Here is a 23,588-nt window from a genome sequence, read left to right on the forward strand (position 1 = left end):
TGAGTAAAAAGTAACACTTTTGTGAGAAGATGCATCACTTTTGTGAGCATTATTGTTACTTTTGCGAGTATTAGTGTTACTTTTCTGTAAATGCATCACTTTTGTAGGTGTTAGTGTCACTTTTGTTAGTAAATTCATCACTTTTGCCAGTATATGCATCACTTTTTCCAGTATATGCATTACTTTTTTAAGTATCAGTGTAATATTATATAAATGTTCATAATTCATGAGCAATTCCATATCACAATTCAAAATTCTGTATGAAAGTCAATAGTAGCATTAAACAAAAATAAAATCACTACAAAAAAGTATTCAATTGTGTTTCATCCAAACTCACTACAAGTTCAAAAAAGTCGCACAGTAGGTGTCTTCGATCCAAACTCTGAATTTGGATTTGGTAATGCTTTTTGCTTTGATTTCTTCCCTTTTTCAAGTGCTCCTTTTGCTCTCTTGCTTCTTCCCTTTGTTACAGCTCTCTTAGGGTCTAATATAGTGGGTATGGTTGTACTTGTTGATGAAGAAGCAGTATTATTGGTACTCTGAGCACTCTCTGCCACATTAGAATTGTCATCACTTGCAGCAACCTCCTCTGTAAAAGCTTCGGCCGCAAGTAAGTCTTCCACCATTTTCATACAGTTTTTGAAGTTTTCCTCCATGAATGCTCTTGCCTTTTCATTTTCTTGACTCTTTAAGATTAAGTTATAATATTTTCTCATCATTGTATGTCTCCATGGTGTATATGGGAGTTTTGGATCCTTATTTTCCATTTTATTCCATACTTCAGTTTTTGCAAGCTTTGTCCATCTTTTGCTAATGTACTTCTCTGGAATTCTTGTAATAGAATGTAGATGTAAAATTCTGAGGCAGTGATAGCATAGCCAACCAGAAGCTTCGAAATTCTTGCAAGTGCACCATATAGTTTGGCTCTCATGTATGTAACTTACGTGTTGGGAAGACCATGGCTTTTCTTCTAGCGATACTTCATAAAGAATAATGTTTTCTTCAGTTCTCCCTAGAATTTGTACTGTGGTCGCTATTGAGTAGCCAAATTCCTCTTCAAAGTCTCTAAATAGAGACAATGTGTAAACCTGCACATTAGAGAAATAATTTAGTACAGAGGTATATAATACAAGTAACTTCTGTATTAATAAAGGTAACATTTGTAATGATATTAGTAACTTTTGTACCAAGAGACATGCATAAATGCTTTTATAAATAAACATATAGTCAATGTAATTTTTGCCATAATATATGTAACTTTTGCCTTAATATATGTCACATTTATAGAATTTTACCTTCGTCTTCATCTACTGGTTGTCCTTCTTCATCTAGTGTGTTCGGAATAACTTGATCTTCATCTTCTAATGTATTTGAAACACCTTGATTTTCAATATCTGCATTAATTATTGAAAATTAAATCAAAATTTTAAGCAAAAACAAACAATAGGTTAGTATTTTTTTAGATTATTACCTTGTATTTGAATTTCTGGAACTTTTGAGTTTTGAATGTTATCATCATTAAATTCATCGAAATCATCAACGAAATTCTCTGCTTCACCTTCTCTGAATGTTTGATTGAGGTCGAAACTCCATGTTTTCTCTGGATGTTGCGTTAATGGTGGTCGATTTTCTCTTTGTAATTGCAGAAATTCGCGCATTAGGTTTTTGTAATTGGAAGCTTTGGAGGTTTCCGGCATTGTTGATCGAAAATTGTAGATTTCTCTCTCCTCCATGGTTGCTTGGTGAAGGAGCTTTGAATCTGGAAAATTGGAGTTTTCTCTCTCCTCCATTGTAGCTTGCTGAAGAAGATGTTAGTTATTTTGGAAAAAGGAAAAAAAAAAAAAATACTGTTCACACGTGCGAAAAACCGGTTGTTCAGTATTTTACTGCACATCGGTTGTATGTAAAACTTTTTGTACAATCAATTAGTCAAACCAACTAATATGATCAACTTCGGCTATCAGCTACCGGGGCCAACATGAGTAATATCTAATTCTAGCTACAACTTCTCCAATAGATAGAATTCATAGAAACATGCTTTTTGTAATTTTGTAGGCCCTGCTTATCATCAACATATCATCACCAAACTCTTTTTTAGGGGCCAAAAGCCCAAGTAGAGCTTCAACCAACACCATTTTTTCAATGTTCAAAGCCAGTTTATATTTTAAGTCCAACACCATTGGTGTGGCTTGCTTTTCCTTCCTTTGATGAAGGATATGATTGTATACATGGTGAGCTAAATGCTCAAATGTTGAAAACATCACTATGGAACCTGTGAAGGAGGCAGATTAAGCAAATTAATCAATCATCTCAAAATAGTTCATAAAATTTGATAAGCATAAATTTGGGAAATGATCAGAAAAAAAGATCCCCAAATTCTTATAAATACAAATATTCTTTACCCACAAATTGAGAATATTATAGGTGTAGATTTTACCCTTTCAGTTATTTTTAACCTTTTAAACCCATGAAAGCACCACTGCCTTCATAAAAGAGTCCATTGGTTTATTCTCAGAATATAGTACAAAAAGAGCTTGTAATCTAACAAAAAACAAAGCCAATAACCCAATTTCCCTCTCCTTCAGTCACCTTAACATCTCACCATGTTCGTATGCCTAGTGAGCATATTCAACCTTATCTACCACCAGATACTTCTATAATGCTTGTAATTTGCTAACATACGCACATCATCATCATCATCAATCATCATGTCAACTACATTCATTTTGAAGCTATCCATTTCCTATGTTATAGTTCTGTAAAAAAAAAAATGAAAATTAAAAATAAATCCTTCATTGATGTAGATCAGATAATACTAAAGTGATTGCAATTTGAACTTGATACTTGGGCACAACTCAAAAAGAGGTCATGCTGTTGGTGTTAATTTCTTTGGGGTTTGGTTACTTTTTGAGAATAACAGAAATCAGCCGAACAATGACACTACTTCAACTAATTCTGTAAAATAAAACCCTAATCACTCACAACACTTAATTCTAACTACCGCCAATCATCAATTCTTAAATACTTCGTAAACAAAAAATTGAAAAAAAAAAAAAAGAAGAAGAAGAAAACGCAGCATTAAGCAAACAAACGATTGATAGAAAAACAACAATCCAATCCGATCAAATAAACAAGCAATAATGAAATGCAAAAGTCAAACGATAAATAAAAAAAAAAGGAACAAAATGCAGAAAATATAAGTAAAATTACCTGATTGAACACAGAGTATGTCAATAATTTTGCTGCACTGTGACTAAATAAACCTAGCCTGGGCATTGGAGGCTAGGGACTACTATTTTATCCTAGCTATCTGACATAGGGATAGCAGATGCATGTCACTGCCATTGGAATCGCCAATCCATGGCTCAAAGAAGTACTCAAAACAAATCTTGCTGCTATAGATCGTAGTGTCCAAGACAGATTCTAGCACCTCCAAGCACCTAAGAGTCCAAGACAAACTCTAGCAGCTAACTATACTCTTCCATTCTGTCAAATATGATTACTTATCATGGCTTATATAGTAAGATATAGCTCCATTACTATTCATAGGCTAATAAGAAAACATATGCAACTCGTAGGCAGATACCAAGTAAACACACACAAATTGATACAATAGGTCAATCCACATCTGCTTCCATGAGCACCATTCAAGTAAAAGCAAGCCCAAAAAGAAGTAAAATCAAATGTTCGAAATCACAGATGTTAATGCTTTTTCCTACAATCAATCAAAAGTTACACATTAAATATAAGACTTACTAATCCACATCTCACTCACAATATCTGTGTACACATCTCTGTCACAGCTGATCATATATAATTTATTCATTGCTACTTCCACCTTTGATCCTAACTATTGCTCACTCAGTTCTCCAAAAACTTTTTAGCAAATCTTTGTCTGCATCACCGATATTTGGATCAGCGAGTAAGCCCACAAATGATGATATTGTGTGATTATCAGCAACAAACTCTTTGATTCTCATCAACCTGACAAGCTCTAATGCTCTCCTAATGTCCTTTCCATCAATAAATCCTCTAATAAGTGTATTAAAGGTGCATTCATCTGGAAAGCATCCATTGTCCTCCATATTCTTCAGTAATTCATCGGCTTTTGCTAGCAACCCTTCTTTACAAAACCCTTTTATCATTATGTTGTAAGCACACACATTATGCAGTCCTTTAGCTGTGAGAAAGGAGAAGATGTCCACCGCTTCTCTAAGCCGATTAGCTTCACAGAAACCATCCATTAGGATATTGTATGTAATAATATCAGGGATCACTATATCAGTTCCATATAACTGGAAGTTGGGAATTGCAGCTTAACCAGTTCCATATATCTCTAAACCTGGAGTGTTTCACACCTTTTGCTTTTTGTTTTTTTCAGAATGGAAAAAAGAGAAGAAATTAACAAATGTCAACCAGGTTATATGATTTGATTCTGGGCTTAAAACTATGTTATGTAACCAAAACACGAGTTCAGTTAAGCAAGATCCAAGTGCCTGGAAGAAGAAAAATCTTCAACGACAGAGACTTCAAAGGTTGGTTATCTACAGAAAGCTAAAACACACCCCAAGAAATTCAATCAACACGTCTCCAATGAACCGATCAAAACTTTGTAGAGCCTAAGAGCCCTATGTACAAGAGTTGCATTGTATACACTATACAGCATTACAGCATGTGTGGTTATGCCTAATCAAGTAAAATGGTAAATTTGACCCCTATGCAAAGTAAGCACAACTGCTGTTTACAACCATTGGATAAGATATAGCACAACTAATGCGACTCACAGGCAGATGGCAAGCAAACAATTGGATACAAAATTTACAGGTTATGTTCCAGATTACAGGAGTTAAGGTTTTTGCCTACAGTCTATCAGAACACATTAAATATATGACTTACCAATTTATAATGTTCACTCATAATGTCTATTTTCACATCTCTTTCACAGCTGATCATCTATGCTTAACTCATTGCTCCTTCCACCTCCGCTTTAACCATTGCTCGCTCAGTTTTCCAAAAACTTTTTCAATAATTCCTTGTCTACATCATCAATATTTGGATCATTAAGTAAGCTCACAAATGACGATATAGTGTGATTATCAGCAGCAAACTCTTTGTTTCTCATTAAGCTGACAAGCTCTAAAGCTCTCCTCACATCCTTTTCATCTATAAATCCTCTTATAATTGTATTGAAGGTGCATTCATTTGGAAAGCATTTATTGTCCTCCATATTCTTCAATAATTCATCGGCTTTTGCTAGCAACCCTTCTTTACAAAACCCTTTTATCATTATGGTGTAAGCACGCACATTATGCAGCCCTTTAGTTATGAGAAAAGAGAATATATCCTCTGCTTCTCTAAGCCGATTAGCTTCACAGAAACCATCCATTAGGATACTGTATGTAATAATATCAGGGATCACTCCAGTATTCCCCATTTGCTTCACTGTTGTAATTGCCTCGTCAATTTGTCCATTCTTACACATGCCATCAAGGAATGAATTCCAAGCTATTATATCTGGTTTCAGTCCATGAGCTTTCATATCCTCAAAAAACTGGTGTGCAAGCTTGATTTGATTGTCTTTGCACAAAGCATCTATAAGAGTGCTGTACGTGATAACATCAGGGGTTAATCCGTTAGAATGCATCTCTTGGAGCAGACCAAGAGCTTTGTCAATGTTTTTAGATTTGCAATAGCCATTGAGTAAGCTGTTGTAAGTAACTACATCAGGTTTGCAACCATCTTTTACCATCACATCCATAAGCTTTTCTGCCTCGTCCATCTCACCACGTAAACAATATCCGTCTAACAGAGCGTTGTAAGTGATGATATCTGGAACCAATCCTATCCTAGTCATGAAATAAAAAATGTCCCGTGCTTCACCAACCTTGCCATCTTTACAATAAATATCAATAAATATGTTGTAGGTCTGTATGTCAGGAGTTATGTTATTCCTTAACATCTCAGTCAGCATATCTTGAGCCTCTTTCTGTTGTCCCAAAGTGCACATACCTCGAATTAAGGTATTAAAGGTGACAACATCAGGGGAAATTCCCTTGACTTTCATCTCCTTGAAAAGGCGGAGAGCCTGAGGTAATAACTGGTCTTTACAGAGACTATCAATGATGGTGTTGTAAATGACAACATTAGGCATAAAATGGCCATAAGACTCCATATTTCTGAGGAGTTTGAGAGCACCGGCATTATCACCGGACCTACAGAGACCTTTGAAGATAGAACCATAGGTGATTAATGTGGGTTGGTAGCCAAGCTTGACAACTTTATCCAACAATTGAACGGCTTTGTCCAAGTGATGAGTATGAACGAAGCCGTTGATGAGAGTAGTAAAGGTGACAATGTTAGGTTGAAAACCAAGTTTAATAATGTTGGCGAGAACAGAGAAGCCGAAATCAACAAAGTTCAAACGACAGTAGCAATTAGCAAGGATGGTAAGGGAGTAAATATCTGGACGAAGACCTAAGAAAAGGAGGTCTCTGTAAAGAGAAATGACAGTGGAGAAAGGTGGGTTGGGTTTAATCTTGGACATGGCACTCAATAACATACAGAAATCAATGATAGATGGAAGAGGTCTCATCGATATCATATGGTGGAAATGGGAAAGGGAGATTTCAACATTAGTAAACCCTAATTTGGATTGTTGTCTAACAAATTTCAGAAACAATTTGGGATCATCGTCATCAGAATCAAAGTCATGAGTAGCGTAATTGGTGTAATATCGGCAAGGAAACAGGTGAAAAGAGGGCGAATTGAAGAGGGGAATACTGAAATCGAAAAAAAGGGAAAGTAGTATAGAAATGGAGAAACTTACTTGAGGAGATGCCATGAAAATGAAGAGGACGAAGGTTGATTAAAGTGGCGCCATGAAAACAAGGACGAAGAAAAGCTTCTGCAACATTAACAGATCGAGACCTCATCATATTCATGTATACTCTGTAAATCTGGAAACAATTACAGTATGAAGAAGAAAAGCTTGTATAGTCCTTACAAAGCCACGAAGGTCAAGTAGAATGTTGGAATTATTCCCAATTGGTGTACCAACTACTCTCTCCCTCCCTTTTGCCCCGCTGTTATTTTTGGGGTCAAATTTAGAAAACTTTGAACATAAATTACAGTTAATCTATAAAAAATAGAGTAATATAGTCATGACTCATGAGTGGTTTGGTAAGATTCGATTAATTGTATATTTTGTTAACACGACCTTTTTTTTATAAATTTTACGTGTATAAAAACAAAGACATAGACGTTTTAATACGTGTGTTGGAGACCGTGTATAGTCAAATGGGTCAAAAAAATATATTGGAAAACAACTAAACTTAAGGTGAAAATAGGGCTAATCAGGCTTAATCATGTCAAATAATTCAAGTAAAAGCTCTAATCTTATGAAGCTGAGCTCCCTGCGGCTGCTCATAATGCTTAGTTATAATGGTGCTAGGTTCTCTTCGGCAAGGCTGCTTTAATCTTTTGGACAAATATGATTGATTTAGGAAATTTTGTCTAGAACTACCCTAAAGATAGGGTCATTTGTGAACAACTATCTATTTTTTTTTTTTTTATTTGTTTAGAACTACCCACAAGTTACAAAACGTTTGGGTAACACTACCCATTAACGTTTTCCGTCCAATTAAGACGTTATTGGGCCCACTTTTTCACTTTTCCCACTTAATTAACTCCCCTAATTATCTTCTCTCTTCTCCCTAATTAACTTCCTCTCCATTCTCACTCTATAATCCAAAAGATTATACTCAATCAATTGAACACAAATTCTCAATTATTCAAGTAATGTTTCACACTTTCCTTTTAATTTATTGTTTATTGTATTTGTATACAAGTTTTAATTGAACGCAATTAACATAATTAGGGTGTAAATTAGGGATTCGAATTAGGGTTTATGGGTCCAAATAAATTTGGGGATTTTGATTTCTAGGATTTAGGGGTTTAATTGAGTTCTAGGTTTCACTTATTTTGACTTTGAGATTGAATTCAATTGCACTTCAATTACTAATTGGCCATTGTAATTGATAGGATGTCTAAATTTGGCGGTTTTAATTTCTAGGGTTTAGGGGAAGTTAATTAGGGAAGAGGGAGAAGGTAATTAGGGGAAGTTAATTAGGAAAGAGGGAGAAGGTAATTAGGGAAAGTTAATTAAGGAAGAGAGAGAAGGTAATTAGGGGAGTTAATTAAGTGGAAAAAGTGAAAAAGTGGACCCCATTAACGTATTTTTGGACGGAAAACGTTAATGGGTAGTGTTATCCAAGCTTTTCTTAACTTTTGGGTAGTTCTTAACAAATAAAAAAAAAAACGGGTAGTTGTTCACAAATGACCCTATCTCACAAATGACCCTATCTTTAGGGTAGTTATAGAAAAAATTTCCATTGGTTTAAGTAGGCCTAGGTTCGGTTTTATAACTAAGAACTGTCTCACTAATACTTGATAAATCACATTTATATAGGATTTATAGGCACGTTTATGCTAAGTTTATAGTTGCTTTTTAGGTCTTTTAGTCGCTTTTTAGGTCGTAAATACATAAGTTGTTTGTTTTGTACTCTATTACGTTCCGTTTGTGTTTTTCTTAATGTTTCAGGTGATTTGATAGACATTTGGACGCTTTCGTAGTGTTTGGAGTTGATTCGGATGATATTTGGATGGAAGCCGATGAATTGAGTTTATTAATTGGAGATCCCATGTTTGTGGATGTTGATTGATTTATATGCATGAGGAATGGATATATCATTCACAAGGGTCGATTTGCATCTTTCGGAAATGAATTTGAGTTAGAAACGAAGTTAAACGATGTTTTATAAAGTGGCAAGACTGACCTTTGTCCACTCTTTTGATCATAACTTGAGTTCTACAAATCGGATTGATGTGATTCAAATTGCGTTGGAAACTAGACTTAAAGATATTTCCAATGATAGGTCACACGCCCCAAGAAGCCTTATAGAACAGAAGTTATAGGCATTTGAATCTAAGTGATGCTGTCAGCCACCCGCGGGATAATTGCTGCGCCCCTGTCCCGCGACCACTCGACACCAGCAGGTGCTGCTGCCAGGCCGCGGCCACCAGCCTGCGCCCGCAGGTCTGGTCGAGCAGCCTTGAAGCCTCGAGTAGCTTTTTCATTCACATCGTCACAAGTCTTCGGGCCACGTCATCTTCTATCGTCCACTAATAATTCAACTTATGTAATTTATATTTTCTTACTTCTTTTCTTTAATTATTTTTAGATTAGTTTTAGGATAATATAAATACTCAAGGGATATTATTTTTCCCGCCTTTTATTATTTTTTATTTTACGTTCTTTTTAGTTTTCTCTCTTAAACCCTAGTTTCTCATGGCATTTCCATGGATTCTTCCATGGATGATTCTTGGGTATACTATTTTAATTCATTGAGGTATTTTATTTCTATTTTCTTGCTTTTAATTATGTTTTATTCCTTAGATCTAGTTTTTATTATTTCTTCCATGTTTGAGTAGTTTTATTTCTAGGGTTTGGGAATCCATGTTTATACTATGAATCTTGATTGATGTTTTTAATATTTTGATTATTAATTTCTCTAATTGATAGAGTTTTATTGTTAATCTTGCAACCTGATCAATTGTTTGATTAATTCATGTTAATAAGAGTTTGAATCGAAAGATCTTACTTTTAGAGACTTCCCTACAATTAGCAATTCTGATTATGTTAGTGACCGTACTGCATATGTTGAATTGAGAGCGTTAAGACCCGACCGTAGGCTTAGCAATTGCTCTAGATAATTGATTGATTGAATTTTTATTGATATTTGATAGATTTAGAGCTATAAACATGGTGAACCATAACCCTATGTCTTTTTATTAATTATTTTATCCCTCTTTTAATTTAGACTACTTTTCTATCCGAATTTCGTGACATAGGTTAGTTTTTCCAATTTCTTAGAGGTTAGATTAATACCATCTCCCTGTGGATTCGACCCTACTTACTCTACTACATTGTTAGTTGGTTTTGTTAGGAATTTATTTTTGACAGGTGTACGACAACCTATCAATACTAGCTTTCTTTTGCTCATCACCAAATTTTGTTTTAACTCAAAGTGATGTTTGTAATTAATCAAACATGGCATTAGCCTATTAATATAAATATCTTTCTGTTTGTGTATATTAAAAAAGAAAAAAAAAAAGAAAAAAAAAAAAAGCTCTAGTTATAGATTATTAATTGAAAAGTATTATAATAATAAATTAGCTGAGGAATAATAAAAGAGTGTGATATGTTGATATTTGCATTCTTTAATTGTAGCTTCTAAAATAAAATTAGCCAAAAAAAACATGAGCTATATTTTTTTGTCACAAATAATTTTTGGTTTATATTTGTCCAAATTTCTTTTGGAAACATTTATGAAATCTTTTTATTTAAACATATAATAATTACTACGTATTGATATGGAATATGTTTACAAAATAATACAAGTATTAGTTTTGTACTGTAATTAATTTATTTCCTCAATTAATACATTTTTCTTAAAAAAAATAAAAATAAAAGCATGTCAAAACCTTGACTTTCTTCCCAAAACCAACCTTAAAAGTTTCAAATAACCAGCAAAAAAATGAGTATCAAACTGTTAAAGAAGCTCATTAGTTTATTACTATCATCTGATTTGAACAGGCTCTTCAAATCTAGACATTCAGCGACATAAACAATAGTATTAGAATACAATACCCACATGTTTGACTGAGTGTGAGGAGGGATCCAAAAAGAACACATAATTAAGGGCTATTAAATTGCTATTTACAAAATCTATAGACTGTTTGCTCAAGTTCTAAGCTAAGTATGCAGAAAACTGAAATAAAGCTTCGCTATATATATTCCCATTACAGCTTCACGAGTTATTTCTTTTCGAATCACAAAACAAAGACCCCTAGGAACATATTTACCATCAATTTAAAGCTATGTACACGATCAAGATTGATACCCTTTTTTATACCCCTTAACAAAAGTGATCACAATGAGGGTATCTTCATTAAAAAATACTGAGGATACCATCTCAATTCCATCTCTTCGCGTTCTTTAACCCCTTAGATTTTGCTTTTGCTTTTGCCTGCTGAGAAGCCAACATTTTCTGTTTCTTCCGAGCCTCCTTCTCAGCCTGTTGAACAGATATCAGTCTCTGGCAAAGGAAAATAATTTAAGACATACTTCGTTAATCACCAGCTTAATATTTCCTTGGACATCTTTGATTTTGCTTTTACTTTGGAATTCTTCTCTTCAAGCTCTGCCTCACAATCCAATTCTCTTTGTCTTGCATCGAGATTCTTCTATAAATAATACTGCATATGCCATCAACTATATTCTTAGAAGCCTTACAAATCTCTGAAATAGTTAGGTCTACAACATCAATATTTAAAACACCATTTAAAAGGCTCCAATGCCCTCACTTTTACAGTTTTCCCCTTCTCGTTCTTTCATATGAGCAAAAGGATAAATTTTTTGGTTAATTAGTCACCGTTCTTAATTTTTTTTATTTTTCATATGTATGCAGGCTAATGCAGCTATAGATGTACACCAGACAACAATAGTTAGCATAACACGCATTATTCTGAGAGAGTCCATAGAGAGGTTATGAGAGATTATGAGTTCAGAGAAAAATGCCAATATTTTCATGCAAAATGTATACACAACAAGATAATACAATACATTACCAGCAAATTTATACATTTAGCACAGCAGAAATTGGCACTAACCAAAAGATCAGGTGTATCAAACCCAAACAGGGTCCACATGTCAAAGTGATCAGTTTGTATAACTATAGCAAAGTGCATTTGTATTTTAACCGGTAGAAAAACTCAAAAGACATTTCGAGGAGACCAATTGGAATAGTTTCTTTTGTCTATAAAAATTTAGTTATCTGGGTAAAAGTAGGAGTATCCAGTATATAATATTAGGAAAGGAAAGCAAATTCCGTAGATAATTCACCTGTCAAACACATCCTATAGCTCTGACTTGACTAAAATGAGCCCAGGAATATTTCCCACAACAAAAGAAATGAACAACACAAAACAAACCAAAATTGAAGCCAAATAAAAAGAACCAGAATCATATAAAGTGAAGCAATTCAAGACTTACATTGTAGTCCCCAACATAATCTTGTAGATTTCCGTCCTTCACCTCAATCACTCTGTTAACTATTTGATGAACAAGATACCGATCATGGGAAACTGTAATGACAGTACCTTCATACTCTTGTATAGCTTCCTGGAAAGCAATAAAATTAAGAATTAATAACTGCTTATACAAAGACTACTACTATTATAAGAGTTTTTAACATGAAATAGATCGCTAACCTCAAGCATCTCCTTTGTAGGTATATCCAAGTGATTGGTAGGTTCATTGAGAACCAGTAAAGTTGACTTTTTCACCATGAATTTACAGAACGCCAAGCGAGTCTGAAAGAAGCAGAAAATGATGTGGTAAGCCTTCCAATGACATTGGAAGAGATTGAGTAAAACACTCAGGCAGAGCTGAGGATTAGTATTTTGACAATACTACCTTCTCTCCACCACTCAGAAAGGAGACCTTCCTATCAAGCATATCTTTTATAGTGCTAAAAGGATAAAAACCTAAATGCACAAGAAAGGAATTCTTAAACTAGGTCCTGGTAGTGGTAATATACCTGATTCTGCTCAAAATAATTTGGGATGACATTTTGCTCCCCTAATATAAACTTCACCAGCAGTAGATTTCTCCAAACCCATAATTTATTTTAACAAAGTGCTTTTCCCACACCCATTGGGACCAATTGTAGCAATTTTTGATTCATTATAGATATATGGTGATCAAGATTTTATTAAGTATTTTTTATTCATTATACAGATTATGACATATGTCTAGTTTTGAAAAACAAAAAACCAACAAACAGAAAATTACAGTAATATTGACCAAACCAATAATGGATTCATCTTTAATGTGATTACGAGATATTTTATTCTCTACTAGTGATGTTTAAAGGTTCTTAATATTATACCTAGTAAATCAATACATCTTGAAAGGACAGATGTACATAATTTATGCCTATTTAACAACTAGACATTTGAGAAACTCTTTGGTTGACCAAAAACATGTTTTTTCTTATATATATATATATATATATATATATATATATATACTGCCTCCATTTGTTATATTTAGTACTGCAAAACAGAAATTCTATGCTTTAAACCTTACCAAAACAGAAGTGAAAAACAATCAGTCCAAATTAGAATGCTATACAAACACAATTCAGTAGGAAAAGCCTAGTAAAATATACTGATATACTGTTGATGCCTCATTTTTCATGCCATTTGTATGTCCAATCATATTCTAATTAGCAAATAAACAAACTAAAATCTGCTAACAAGTCAAGTCTGTGAACAAGCATATCACAACTCTACAAACTTTGCTATATCTTAGAGCTCCAATGAGATTGGGCGACGTTCTTATAAACCGGGCTGTATCTTTTATATTGCAGCTTAACCAGCTTAAATTTATCTAACCCGCATTATCATAAGCTTATTGATGGCTTAATTGATGAGTTTATAAAAATGAAGTCGGTGGATGAGTTACTTAAAGTTGATGCAAGTACTTCATCAAAGTCTACCCTACAAGATGGTGGAGATGGTGGAGGTGGTGGAGATGGTGGTGGCAGAGGTGGTTCAGTCAGAAGAACGAATAAAAGTTTGTGTTCTTTGGACTATGGTGAAATTGGTGGTCAGAGTGTAGTGTTTGTTACGCCATTTATGAAAAGTAATTCTCGTGCTTTTAGTGAAAAATTACCTCGATTATATTTAGAAGCTCTTGATTATTGTCTGGTGGAACACTTATTTAATAATAAGTAAGTTCTTTTTTAATTGTCATATTTTTTGAAACCTTTTTTTTTTCTTTTTCTTTTTGTTTTGATATTAATAATATTGTTTGACCTTGCAGTGAGAATCTTGTTACTTATGGATTGCATTTTCTCTTTCCAAGAGAGGATATGGTGTCTTTGGTGCATCCTAATTTGGTTCGTTGGTCAGTAGTTGATTGCTACTGCATTTATCTAAATGAATCATGTTTTTATGATACTTGTGGTCCTAAAATATTCTTTTTTGGTGCGAGGCAAAGTGTAAGCAACTTTCTGCTTTGAGTTATTTGTTTTCTTACTCTTTTCAATTATTTATTTTTCCTTTTAGTTTGCTTTTTTGCAAGTATCAGAGGGAACGAAGATAGTTCTGCTAGTTATGCTGTCTCGGATTTGCATGAAATTTGGGATGAATGGGTTACATATGAAAATTCTTGTTGTGATGTTATTGGTGCAGACTTGGTATATATCTTAATTTTTAATATATATTAACTGTGTGATGGATGTGCTTTATGCTAACTTTTGTTCTATTTTTTTTCAGGTTTATTTTCCTATTCTTGTTGATGAAACATTATGTGATGTTTGTGATTTATCATGGCAATGAATTGGTTCATTATGTTGATAATATCATTTGGAGTCATGACATGATTACATATTTTCAAAATTTGACTTTTTATCTGGTATGTTATTGTCTATTTTAAAGTATGTTTCTATATTAATCTTATTTTTTTTTGTTGTTTTTAATATATTTTTTTTTTTCAGTGTTCTGAATTTGGTGATTTTCTTGCACGAAGAAATCATCCAAAGAGTGAAAAAGTCCCTTTTTACAAGTTTAAAATTGCTGATTTAGTGTGGCGGAAGAGTAAGGTTGATAATAATGACTGTGGTGTGTATATGATGTGTCATATGGAGCATTTTTGTTGGTGATACATCGTTTTCTGTAGATGAACTTAGAACAATGAGTGATCTTGAAACTGATGCGAATTAATTCATTTGTTATGTTTATTCTAATGTTTTATACATATTAATGCGCCTTTATTTTCTTGTTGTGAGGCTGCTGGGAGGAAATTTTTACGTGCTAAGATTTGTGCAAAACTCGTGTTGTCTGACATGAACGAATCAAGATCTGATGTCTTAGCAGAAGTTGAAAAATTTAATGAGAAGAAGAGCGATCTTGCATATGTTGCTGAAATTGAAGGAAGGAGGAAGGCTGCAGCAGCGGAGAAGAAAAAGAAGAAATCTGAAACTGCTCCTCCTACTGTTGACACTGCTCCGAATCAAAATCAAAGGCTACACGGAAGTACACTCCTTCTAAATCTTAGCTAATTTTGGAAGTTGTTATTAGTTAAGTACTTTGGAAGTTGTAATTAGTTAAGTACTTTTGGAAGTTGAAACTAGTGATAAATATCGACACTTAAACTAGTGTTAATATTTTCAAAATGTTTGTACAAATTTTATTTATATATATATATATATATATATGATTAAATATTTGGTAATTTGTTGTTCTTATTTTTTATTTATTTAATTTCTGATTATAATTTTATAAGTGTATCATATATCATCATACAGAGATATAGTTTATTTAAATGAAAACTTGAAGTTTAACATATATATTACCATATTATTAATTTTAAAAACGGACACTTTTGTGATAATTATTGTCACTTTTTGTGAATATAAATATCACTTTTGTGAGTGACATATTTCTTTTGTGAATATGCAATACTTTTGTGAGGTAAAAAGTAACACTTTTGTGAGAAGATGCATCACTTTTGTGAGCATTATTGTTACTTTTGCGAGTATTAGTGTTACTTTTCTGTAAATGCATCACTTTTGTAAGTGTTAGTGTCACTTTTGTTAGTAAATTCATCACTTTTGCCAGTATATGCATCACTTTTTCCAGTATATGCATTACTTTTTTAAGTATCAGTGTAATATTATATAAATGTTCATAATTCATGAGCAATTCCATATCACAATTCAAAATTCTGTATGAAAGTCAATAGTAGCATTAAACAAAAATAAAATCACTACAAAAAAGTATTCAATTTGTTTCATCCAAACTCACTACAAGTTCAAAAAAGTCGCACAGTAGGTGTCTTCGATCCAAACTCTGAATTTGGATTTGTAATGCTTTTTGCTTTGATTTCTTCCCTTTTTCAAGTGCTCCTTTTGCTCTCTTGCTTCTTCCCTTTGTTACAGCTCTCTTAGGGTCTAATATAGTGGGTATGGTTGTACTTGTTGATGAAGAAGCAGTATTATTGGTACTCTGAGCACTCTCTGCCACATTAGAATTGTCATCACTTGCAGCAACCTCCTCTGTAAAAGCTTCGGCCGCAAGTAAGTCTTCCACCATTTTCATACAGTTTTTGAAGTTTTCCTCCATGAATGCTCTTGCCTTTTCATTTTCTTGACTCTTTAAGATTAAGTTATAATATTTTCTCATCATTGTATGTCTCCATGGTGTATATGGGAGTTTTGGATCCTTATTTTCCATTTTATTCCATACTTCAGTTTTTGCAAGCTTTGTCCATCTTTTGCTAATGTACTTCTCTGGAATTCTTGTAATAGAATGTAGATGTAAAATTCTGAGGCAGTGATAGCATAGCCAACCAGAAGCTTCGAAATTCTTGCAAGTGCACCATATAGTTTGGCTCTCATGTATGTAACTTACGTGTTGGGAAGACCATGGCTTTTCTTCTAGCGATACTTCATAAAGAATAATGTTTTCTTCAGTTCTCCCTAGAATTTGTACTGTGGTCGCTATTGAGTAGCCAAATTCCTCTTCAAAGTCTCTAAATAGAGACAATGTGTAAACCTGCACATTAGAGAAATAATTTAGTACAGAGGTATATAATACAAGTAACTTCTGTATTAATAAAGGTAACATTTGTAATGATATTAGTAACTTTTGTACCAAGAGACATGCATAAATGCTTTTATAAATAAACATATAGTCAATGTAATTTTTGCCATAATATATGTAACTTTTGCCTTAATATATGTCACATTTATAGAATTTTACCTTCGTCTTCATCTACTGGTTGTCCTTCTTCATCTAGTGTGTTCGGAATAACTTGATCTTCATCTTCTAATGTATTTGAAACACCTTGATTTTCAATATCTGCATTAATTATTGAAAATTAAATCAAAATTTTAAGCAAAAACAAACAATAGGTTAGTATTTTTTTAGATTATTACCTTGTATTTGAATTTCTGGAACTTTTGAGTTTTGAATGTTATCATCATTAAATTCATCGAAATCATCAACGAAATTCTCTGCTTCACCTTCTCTGAATGTTTGATTGAGGTCGAAACTCCATGTTTTCTCTGGATGTTGCGTTAATGGTGGTCGATTTTCTCTTTGTAATTGCAGAAATTCGCGCATTAGGTTTTTGTAATTGGAAGCTTTGGAGGTTTCCGGCATTGTTGATCGAAAATTGTAGATTTCTCTCTCCTCCATGGTTGCTTGGTGAAGGAGCTTTGAATCTGGAAAATTGGAGTTTTCTCTCTCCTCCATTGTAGCTTGCTGAAGAAGATGTTAGTTATTTGGAAAAAGGAAAAAAAAAAAAAAAATACTGTTCACACGTGCGAAAAACCGGTTGTTCAGTATTTTACTGCACATCGGTTGTATGTAAAACTTTTTGTACAATCAATTAGTCAAACCAACTAATATGATCAACTTCGGCTATCAGCTACCGGGGCCAACATGAGTAATATCTAATTCTAGCTACAACTTCTCCAATAGATAGAATTCATAGAAACATGCTTTTTGTAATTTTGTAGGCCCTGCTTATCATCAACATATCATCACCAAACTCTTTTTTAGGGGCCAAAAGCCCAAGTAGAGCTTCAACCAACACCATTTTTTCAATGTTCAAAGCCAGTTTATATTTTAAGTCCAACACCATTGGTGTGGCTTGCTTTTCCTTCCTTTGATGAAGGATATGATTGTATACATGGTGAGCTAAATGCTCAAATGTTGAAAACATCACTATGGAACCTGTGAAGGAGGCAGATTAAGCAAATTAATCAATCATCTCAAAATAGTTCATAAAATTTGATAAGCATAAATTTGGGAAATGATCAGAAAAAAAGATCCCCAAATTCTTATAAATACAAATATTCTTTACCCACAAATTGAGAATATTATAGGTGTAGATTTTACCCTTTCAGTTATTTTTAACCTTTTAAACCCATGAAAGCACCACTGCCTTCATAAAAGAGTCCATTGGTTTATTCTCAGAATATAGTACAAAAAGAGCTTGTAATCTAACAAAAAACAAAGCCAATAACCCAATTTCCCTCTCCTTCAGTCACCTTAACATCTCACCATGTTCGTATGCCTAGTGAGCATATTCAACCTTATCTACCACCAGATACTTCTATAATGCTTGTAATTTGCTAACATACGCACATCATCATCATCATCAATCATCATGTCAACTACATTCATTTTGAAGCTATCCATTTCCTATGTTATAGTTCTGTAAAAAAAAAATGAAAATTAAAAATAAATCCTTCATTGATGTAGATCAGATAATACTAAAGTGATTGCAATTTGAACTTGATACTTGGGCACAACTCAAAAAGAGGTCATGCTGTTGGTGTTAATTTCTTTGGGGTTTGGTTACTTTTTGAGAATAACAGAAATCAGCCGAACAATGACACTACTTCAACTAATTCTGTAAAATAAAACCCTAATCACTCACAACACTTAATTCTAACTACCGCCAATCATCAATTCTTAAATACTTCGTAAACAAAAAATTGAAAAAAAAAAAAGAAGAAGAAGAAAACGCAGCATTAAGCAAACAAACGATTGATAGAAAAACAACAATCCAATCCGATCAAATAAACAAGCAATAATGAAATGCAAAAGTCAAACGATAAATAAAAAAAAAGGAACAAAATGCAGAAAATATAAGTAAAATTACCTGATTGAACACAGAGTATGTCAATAATTTTGCTGCACTGTGACTAAATAAACCTAGCCTGGGCATTGGAGGCTAGGGACTACTATTTTATCCTAGCTATCTGACATAGGGATAGCAGATGCATGTCACTGCCATTGGAATCGCCAATCCATGGCTCAAAGAAGTACTCAAAACAAATCTTGCTGCTATAGATCGTAGTGTCCAAGACAGATTCTAGCACCTCCAAGCACCTAAGAGTCCAAGACAAACTCTAGCAGCTAACTATACTCTTCCATTCTGTCAAATATGATTACTTATCATGGCTTATATAGTAAGATATAGCTCCATTACTATTCATAGGCTAATAAGAAAACATATGCAACTCGTAGGCAGATACCAAGTAAACACACACAAATTGATACAATAGGTCAATCCACATCTGCTTCCATGAGCACCATTCAAGTAAAAGCAAGCCCAAAAAGAAGTAAAATCAAATGTTCGAAATCACAGATGTTAATGCTTTTTCCTACAATCAATCAAAAGTTACACATTAAATATAAGACTTACTAATCCACATCTCACTCACAATATCTGTGTACACATCTCTGTCACAGCTGATCATATATAATTATTCATTGCTACTTCCACCTTTGATCCTAACTATTGCTCACTCAGTTCTCCAAAAACTTTTTAGCAAATCTTTGTCTGCATCACCGATATTTGGATCAGCGAGTAAGCCCACAAATGATGATATTGTGTGATTATCAGCAACAAACTCTTTGATTCTCATCAACCTGACAAGCTCTAATGCTCTCCTAATGTCCTTTCCATCAATAAATCCTCTAATAAGTATTAAAGGTGCATTCATCTGGAAAGCATCCATTGTCCTCCATATTCTTCAGTAATTCATCGGCTTTTGCTAGCAACCCTTCTTTACAAAACCCTTTTATCATTATGTTGTAAGCACACACATTATGCAGTCCTTTAGCTGTGAGAAAGGAGAAGATGTCCACCGCTTCTCTAAGCCGATTAGCTTCACAGAAACCATCCATTAGGATATTGTATGTAATAATATCAGGGATCACTATATCAGTTCCATATAACTGGAAGTTGGGAATTGCAGCTTAACCAGTTCCATATATCTCTAAACCTGGAGTGTTTCACACCTTTTGCTTTTTGTTTTTTTCAGAATGGAAAAAAGAGAAGAAATTAACAAATGTCAACCAGGTTATATGATTTGATTCTGGGCTTAAAACTATGTTATGTAACCAAAACACGAGTTCAGTTAAGCAAGATCCAAGTGCCTGGAAGAAGAAAAATCTTCAACGACAGAGACTTCAAAGGTTGGTTATCTACAGAAAGCTAAAACACACCCCAAGAAATTCAATCAACACGTCTCCAATGAACCGATCAAAACTTTGTAGAGCCTAAGAGCCCTATGTACAAGAGTTGCATTGTATACACTATACAGCATTACAGCATGTGTGGTTATGCCTAATCAAGTAAAATGGTAAATTTGACCCCTATGCAAAGTAAGCACAACTGCTGTTTACAACCATTGGATAAGATATAGCACAACTAATGCGACTCACAGGCAGATGGCAAGCAAACAATTGGATACAAAATTTACAGGTTATGTTCCAGATTACAGGAGTTAAGGTTTTTGCCTACAGTCTATCAGAACACATTAAATATATGACTTACCAATTTATAATGTTCACTCATAATGTCTATTTTCACATCTCTTTCACAGCTGATCATCTATGCTTAACTCATTGCTCCTTCCACCTCCGCTTTAACCATTGCTCGCTCAGTTTTCCAAAAACTTTTTCAATAATTCCTTGTCTACATCATCAATATTTGGATCATTAAGTAAGCTCACAAATGACGATATAGTGTGATTATCAGCAGCAAACTCTTTGTTTCTCATTAAGCTGACAAGCTCTAAAGCTCTCCTCACATCCTTTTCATCTATAAATCCTCTTATAATTGTATTGAAGGTGCATTCATTTGGAAAGCATTTATTGTCCTCCATATTCTTCAATAATTCATCGGCTTTTGCTAGCAACCCTTCTTTACAAAACCCTTTTATCATTATGGTGTAAGCACGCACATTATGCAGCCCTTTAGTTATGAGAAAAGAGAATATATCCTCTGCTTCTCTAAGCCGATTAGCTTCACAGAAACCATCCATTAGGATACTGTATGTAATAATATCAGGGATCACTCCAGTATTCCCCATTTGCTTCACTGTTGTAATTGCCTCGTCAATTTGTCCATTCTTACACATGCCATCAAGGAATGAATTCCAAGCTATTATATCTGGTTTCAGTCCATGAGCTTTCATATCCTCAAAAAACTGGTGTGCAAGCTTGATTTGATTGTCTTTGCACAAAGCATCTATAAGAGTGCTGTACGTGATAACATCAGGGGTTAATCCGTTAGAATGCATCTCTTGGAGCAGACCAAGAGCTTTGTCAATGTTTTTAGATTTGCAATAGCCATTGAGTAAGCTGTTGTAAGTAACTACATCAGGTTTGCAACCATCTTTTACCATCACATCCATAAGCTTTTCTGCCTCGTCCATCTCACCACGTAAACAATATCCGTCTAACAGAGCGTTGTAAGTGATGATATCTGGAACCAATCCTATCCTAGTCATGAAATAAAAAATGTCCCGTGCTTCACCAACCTTGCCATCTTTACAATAAATATCAATAAATATGTTGTAGGTCTGTATGTCAGGAGTTATGTTATTCCTTAACATCTCAGTCAGCATATCTTGAGCCTCTTTCTGTTGTCCCAAAGTGCACATACCTCGAATTAAGGTATTAAAGGTGACAACATCAGGGGAAATTCCCTTGACTTTCATCTCCTTGAAAAGGCGGAGAGCCTGAGGTAATAACTGGTCTTTACAGAGACTATCAATGATGGTGTTGTAAATGACAACATTAGGCATAAAATGGCCATAAGACTCCATATTTCTGAGGAGTTTGAGAGCACCGGCATTATCACCGGACCTACAGAGACCTTTGAAGATAGAACCATAGGTGATTAATGTGGGTTGGTAGCCAAGCTTGACAACTTTATCCAACAATTGAACGGCTTTGTCCAAGTGATGAGTATGAACGAAGCCGTTGATGAGAGTAGTAAAGGTGACAATGTTAGGTTGAAAACCAAGTTTAATAATGTTGGCGAGAACAGAGAAGCCGAAATCAACAAAGTTCAAACGACAGTAGCAATTAGCAAGGATGGTAAGGGAGTAAAATCTGGACGAAGACCTAAGAAAAGGAGGTCTCTGTAAAGAGAAATGACAGTGGAGAAAGGTGGGTTGGGTTTAATCTTGGACATGGCACTCAATAACATACAGAAATCAATGATAGATGGAAGAGGTCTCATCGATATCATATGGTGGAAATGGGAAAGGGAGATTTCAACATTAGTAAACCCTAATTTGGATTGTTGTCTAACAAATTTCAGAAACAATTTGGGATCATCGTCATCAGAATCAAAGTCATGAGTAGCGTAATTGGTGTAATATCGGCAAGGAAACAGGTGAAAAGAGGGCGAATTGAAGAGGGGAATACTGAAATCGAAAAAAGGGAAAGTAGTATAGAAATGGAGAAACTTACTTGAGGAGATGCCATGAAAATGAAGAGGACGAAGGTTGATTAAAGTGGCGCCATGAAAACAAGGACGAAGAAAAGCTTCTGCAACATTAACAGATCGAGACCTCATCATATTCATGTATACTCTGTAAATCTGGAAACAATTACAGTATGAAGAAGAAAAGCTTGTATAGTCCTTACAAAGCCACGAAGGTCAAGTAGAATGTTGGAATTATTCCCAATTGGTGTACCAACTACTCTCTCCCTCCCTTTTGCCCCGCTGTTATTTTTGGGGTCAAATTTAGAAAACTTTGAACATAAATTACAGTTAATCTATAAAAAATAGAGTAATATAGTCATGACTCATGAGTGGTTTGGTAAGATTCGATTAATTGTATATTTTGTTAACACGACCTTTTTTTTATAAATTTTACGTGTATAAAAAAAAGACATAGACGTTTTAATACGTGTGTTGGAGACCGTGTATAGTCAAATGGGTCAAAAAAATATATTGGAAAACAACTAAACTTAAGGTGAAAATAGGGCTAATCAGGCTTAATCATGTCAAATAATTCAAGTAAAAGCTCTAATCTTATGAAGCTGAGCTCCCTGCGGCTGCTCATAATGCTTAGTTATAATGGTGCTAGGTTCTCTTCGCAAGGCTGCTTTAATCTTTTGGACAAATATGATTGATTTAGGAAATTTTGTCTAGAACTACCCTAAAGATAGGGTCATTTGTGAACAACTATCTATTTTTTTTTTTTATTTGTTTAGAACTACCCACAAGTTACAAAACGTTTGGGTAACACTACCCATTAACGTTTTCCGTCCAATTAAGACGTTATTGGGCCCACTTTTTCACTTTTCCCACTTAATTAACTCCCCTAATTATCTTCTCTCTTCTCCCTAATTAACTTCCTCTCCATTCTCACTCTATAATCCAAAAGATTATACTCAATCAATTGAACACAAATTCTCAATTATTCAAGTAATGTTTCACACTTTCCTTTTAATTTATTGTTTATTGTATTTGTATACAAGTTTTAATTGAACGCAATTAACATAATTAGGGTGTAAATTAGGGATTCGAATTAGGGTTTATGGGTCCAAATAAATTTGGGGATTTTGATTTCTAGGATTTAGGGTTTAATTGAGTTCTAGGTTTCACTTATTTTGACTTTGAGATTGAATTCAATTGC

General features: G+C 34.0%; 5 protein-coding genes and 1 pseudogene across 7 annotated transcripts; all 6 read right to left on the bottom strand.

Moving 5' to 3' along the window:
• Positions 1-221: 221 nt before the first annotated feature.
• LOC110701421 lies at positions 222-3,469 on the bottom strand. Its single transcript, XM_021879079.1, has 3 exons — positions 1,472-3,469; positions 1,296-1,394; positions 222-1,088 (listed from the first exon to the last, which is right to left on the bottom strand). Exons 1-3 carry the CDS (start codon positions 1,788-1,790, stop codon positions 1,066-1,068), a joined length of 441 nt encoding a protein of 146 aa, XP_021734771.1. The 5' UTR covers positions 1,791-3,469; the 3' UTR covers positions 222-1,065.
• A 114-nt stretch (positions 3,470-3,583) lies between these two features.
• Positions 3,584-4,266, bottom strand: LOC110701423 (pentatricopeptide repeat-containing protein At3g22470, mitochondrial-like). Its single transcript, XM_021879081.1, has one exon. The coding sequence runs from the start codon at positions 4,242-4,244 to the stop codon at positions 3,858-3,860; it is 387 nt and encodes a 128-aa protein (XP_021734773.1). The 5' UTR covers positions 4,245-4,266; the 3' UTR covers positions 3,584-3,857.
• LOC110701420 (putative pentatricopeptide repeat-containing protein At1g12700, mitochondrial) lies at positions 3,584-7,078 on the bottom strand. 2 transcript variants are annotated; one of them, XR_002507348.1, is made up of 2 exons: positions 4,897-6,997; positions 3,584-4,225 (listed from the first exon to the last, which is right to left on the bottom strand). XR_002507348.1 is itself a non-coding variant. In XM_021879078.1 (2 exons), exon 2 carries the CDS (start codon positions 6,839-6,841, stop codon positions 5,003-5,005), a length of 1,839 nt encoding a protein of 612 aa, XP_021734770.1. In that variant the 5' UTR covers positions 6,842-6,904; positions 7,004-7,078; the 3' UTR covers positions 3,584-5,002. The 2 variants fall into 2 exon arrangements, 1 of the variants encoding a protein (XP_021734770.1); XM_021879078.1 differs by adding an exon at positions 7,004-7,078 and having other exon boundaries at positions 3,584-6,904.
• Positions 7,079-11,006: 3,928 nt separating this feature from the next.
• LOC110701424 (ABC transporter F family member 2-like) lies at positions 11,007-12,430 on the bottom strand. 2 transcript variants are annotated; one of them, XR_002507349.1, is made up of 3 exons: positions 12,331-12,430; positions 12,113-12,241; positions 11,007-11,316 (listed from the first exon to the last, which is right to left on the bottom strand). XR_002507349.1 is itself a non-coding variant. In XM_021879082.1 (2 exons), exons 1-2 carry the CDS (start codon positions 12,406-12,408, stop codon positions 12,083-12,085), a joined length of 237 nt encoding a protein of 78 aa, XP_021734774.1. In that variant the 5' UTR covers positions 12,409-12,430; the 3' UTR covers positions 11,323-12,082. The 2 variants fall into 2 exon arrangements, 1 of the variants encoding a protein (XP_021734774.1); XM_021879082.1 differs by lacking the exon at positions 11,007-11,316 and having other exon boundaries at positions 11,323-12,241.
• Positions 12,431-16,003: 3,573 nt separating this feature from the next.
• LOC110701425 lies at positions 16,004-17,410 on the bottom strand. The gene is made up of 3 exons (XM_021879083.1): positions 17,067-17,410; positions 16,891-16,989; positions 16,004-16,683 (listed from the first exon to the last, which is right to left on the bottom strand). Exons 1-3 carry the CDS (start codon positions 17,383-17,385, stop codon positions 16,661-16,663), a joined length of 441 nt encoding a protein of 146 aa, XP_021734775.1. The 5' UTR covers positions 17,386-17,410; the 3' UTR covers positions 16,004-16,660.
• A 2,321-nt stretch (positions 17,411-19,731) lies between these two features.
• On the bottom strand, positions 19,732-22,584 carry LOC110701426 (annotated as a pseudogene).
• Positions 22,585-23,588: the final 1,004 nt, after the last annotated feature.

Source organism: Chenopodium quinoa, unplaced genomic scaffold (assembly GCF_001683475.1).
Source record: "Chenopodium quinoa cultivar QQ74 unplaced genomic scaffold, ASM168347v1, whole genome shotgun sequence".
Lineage (NCBI taxonomy): Eukaryota > Viridiplantae > Streptophyta > Magnoliopsida > Caryophyllales > Amaranthaceae > Chenopodium > Chenopodium quinoa.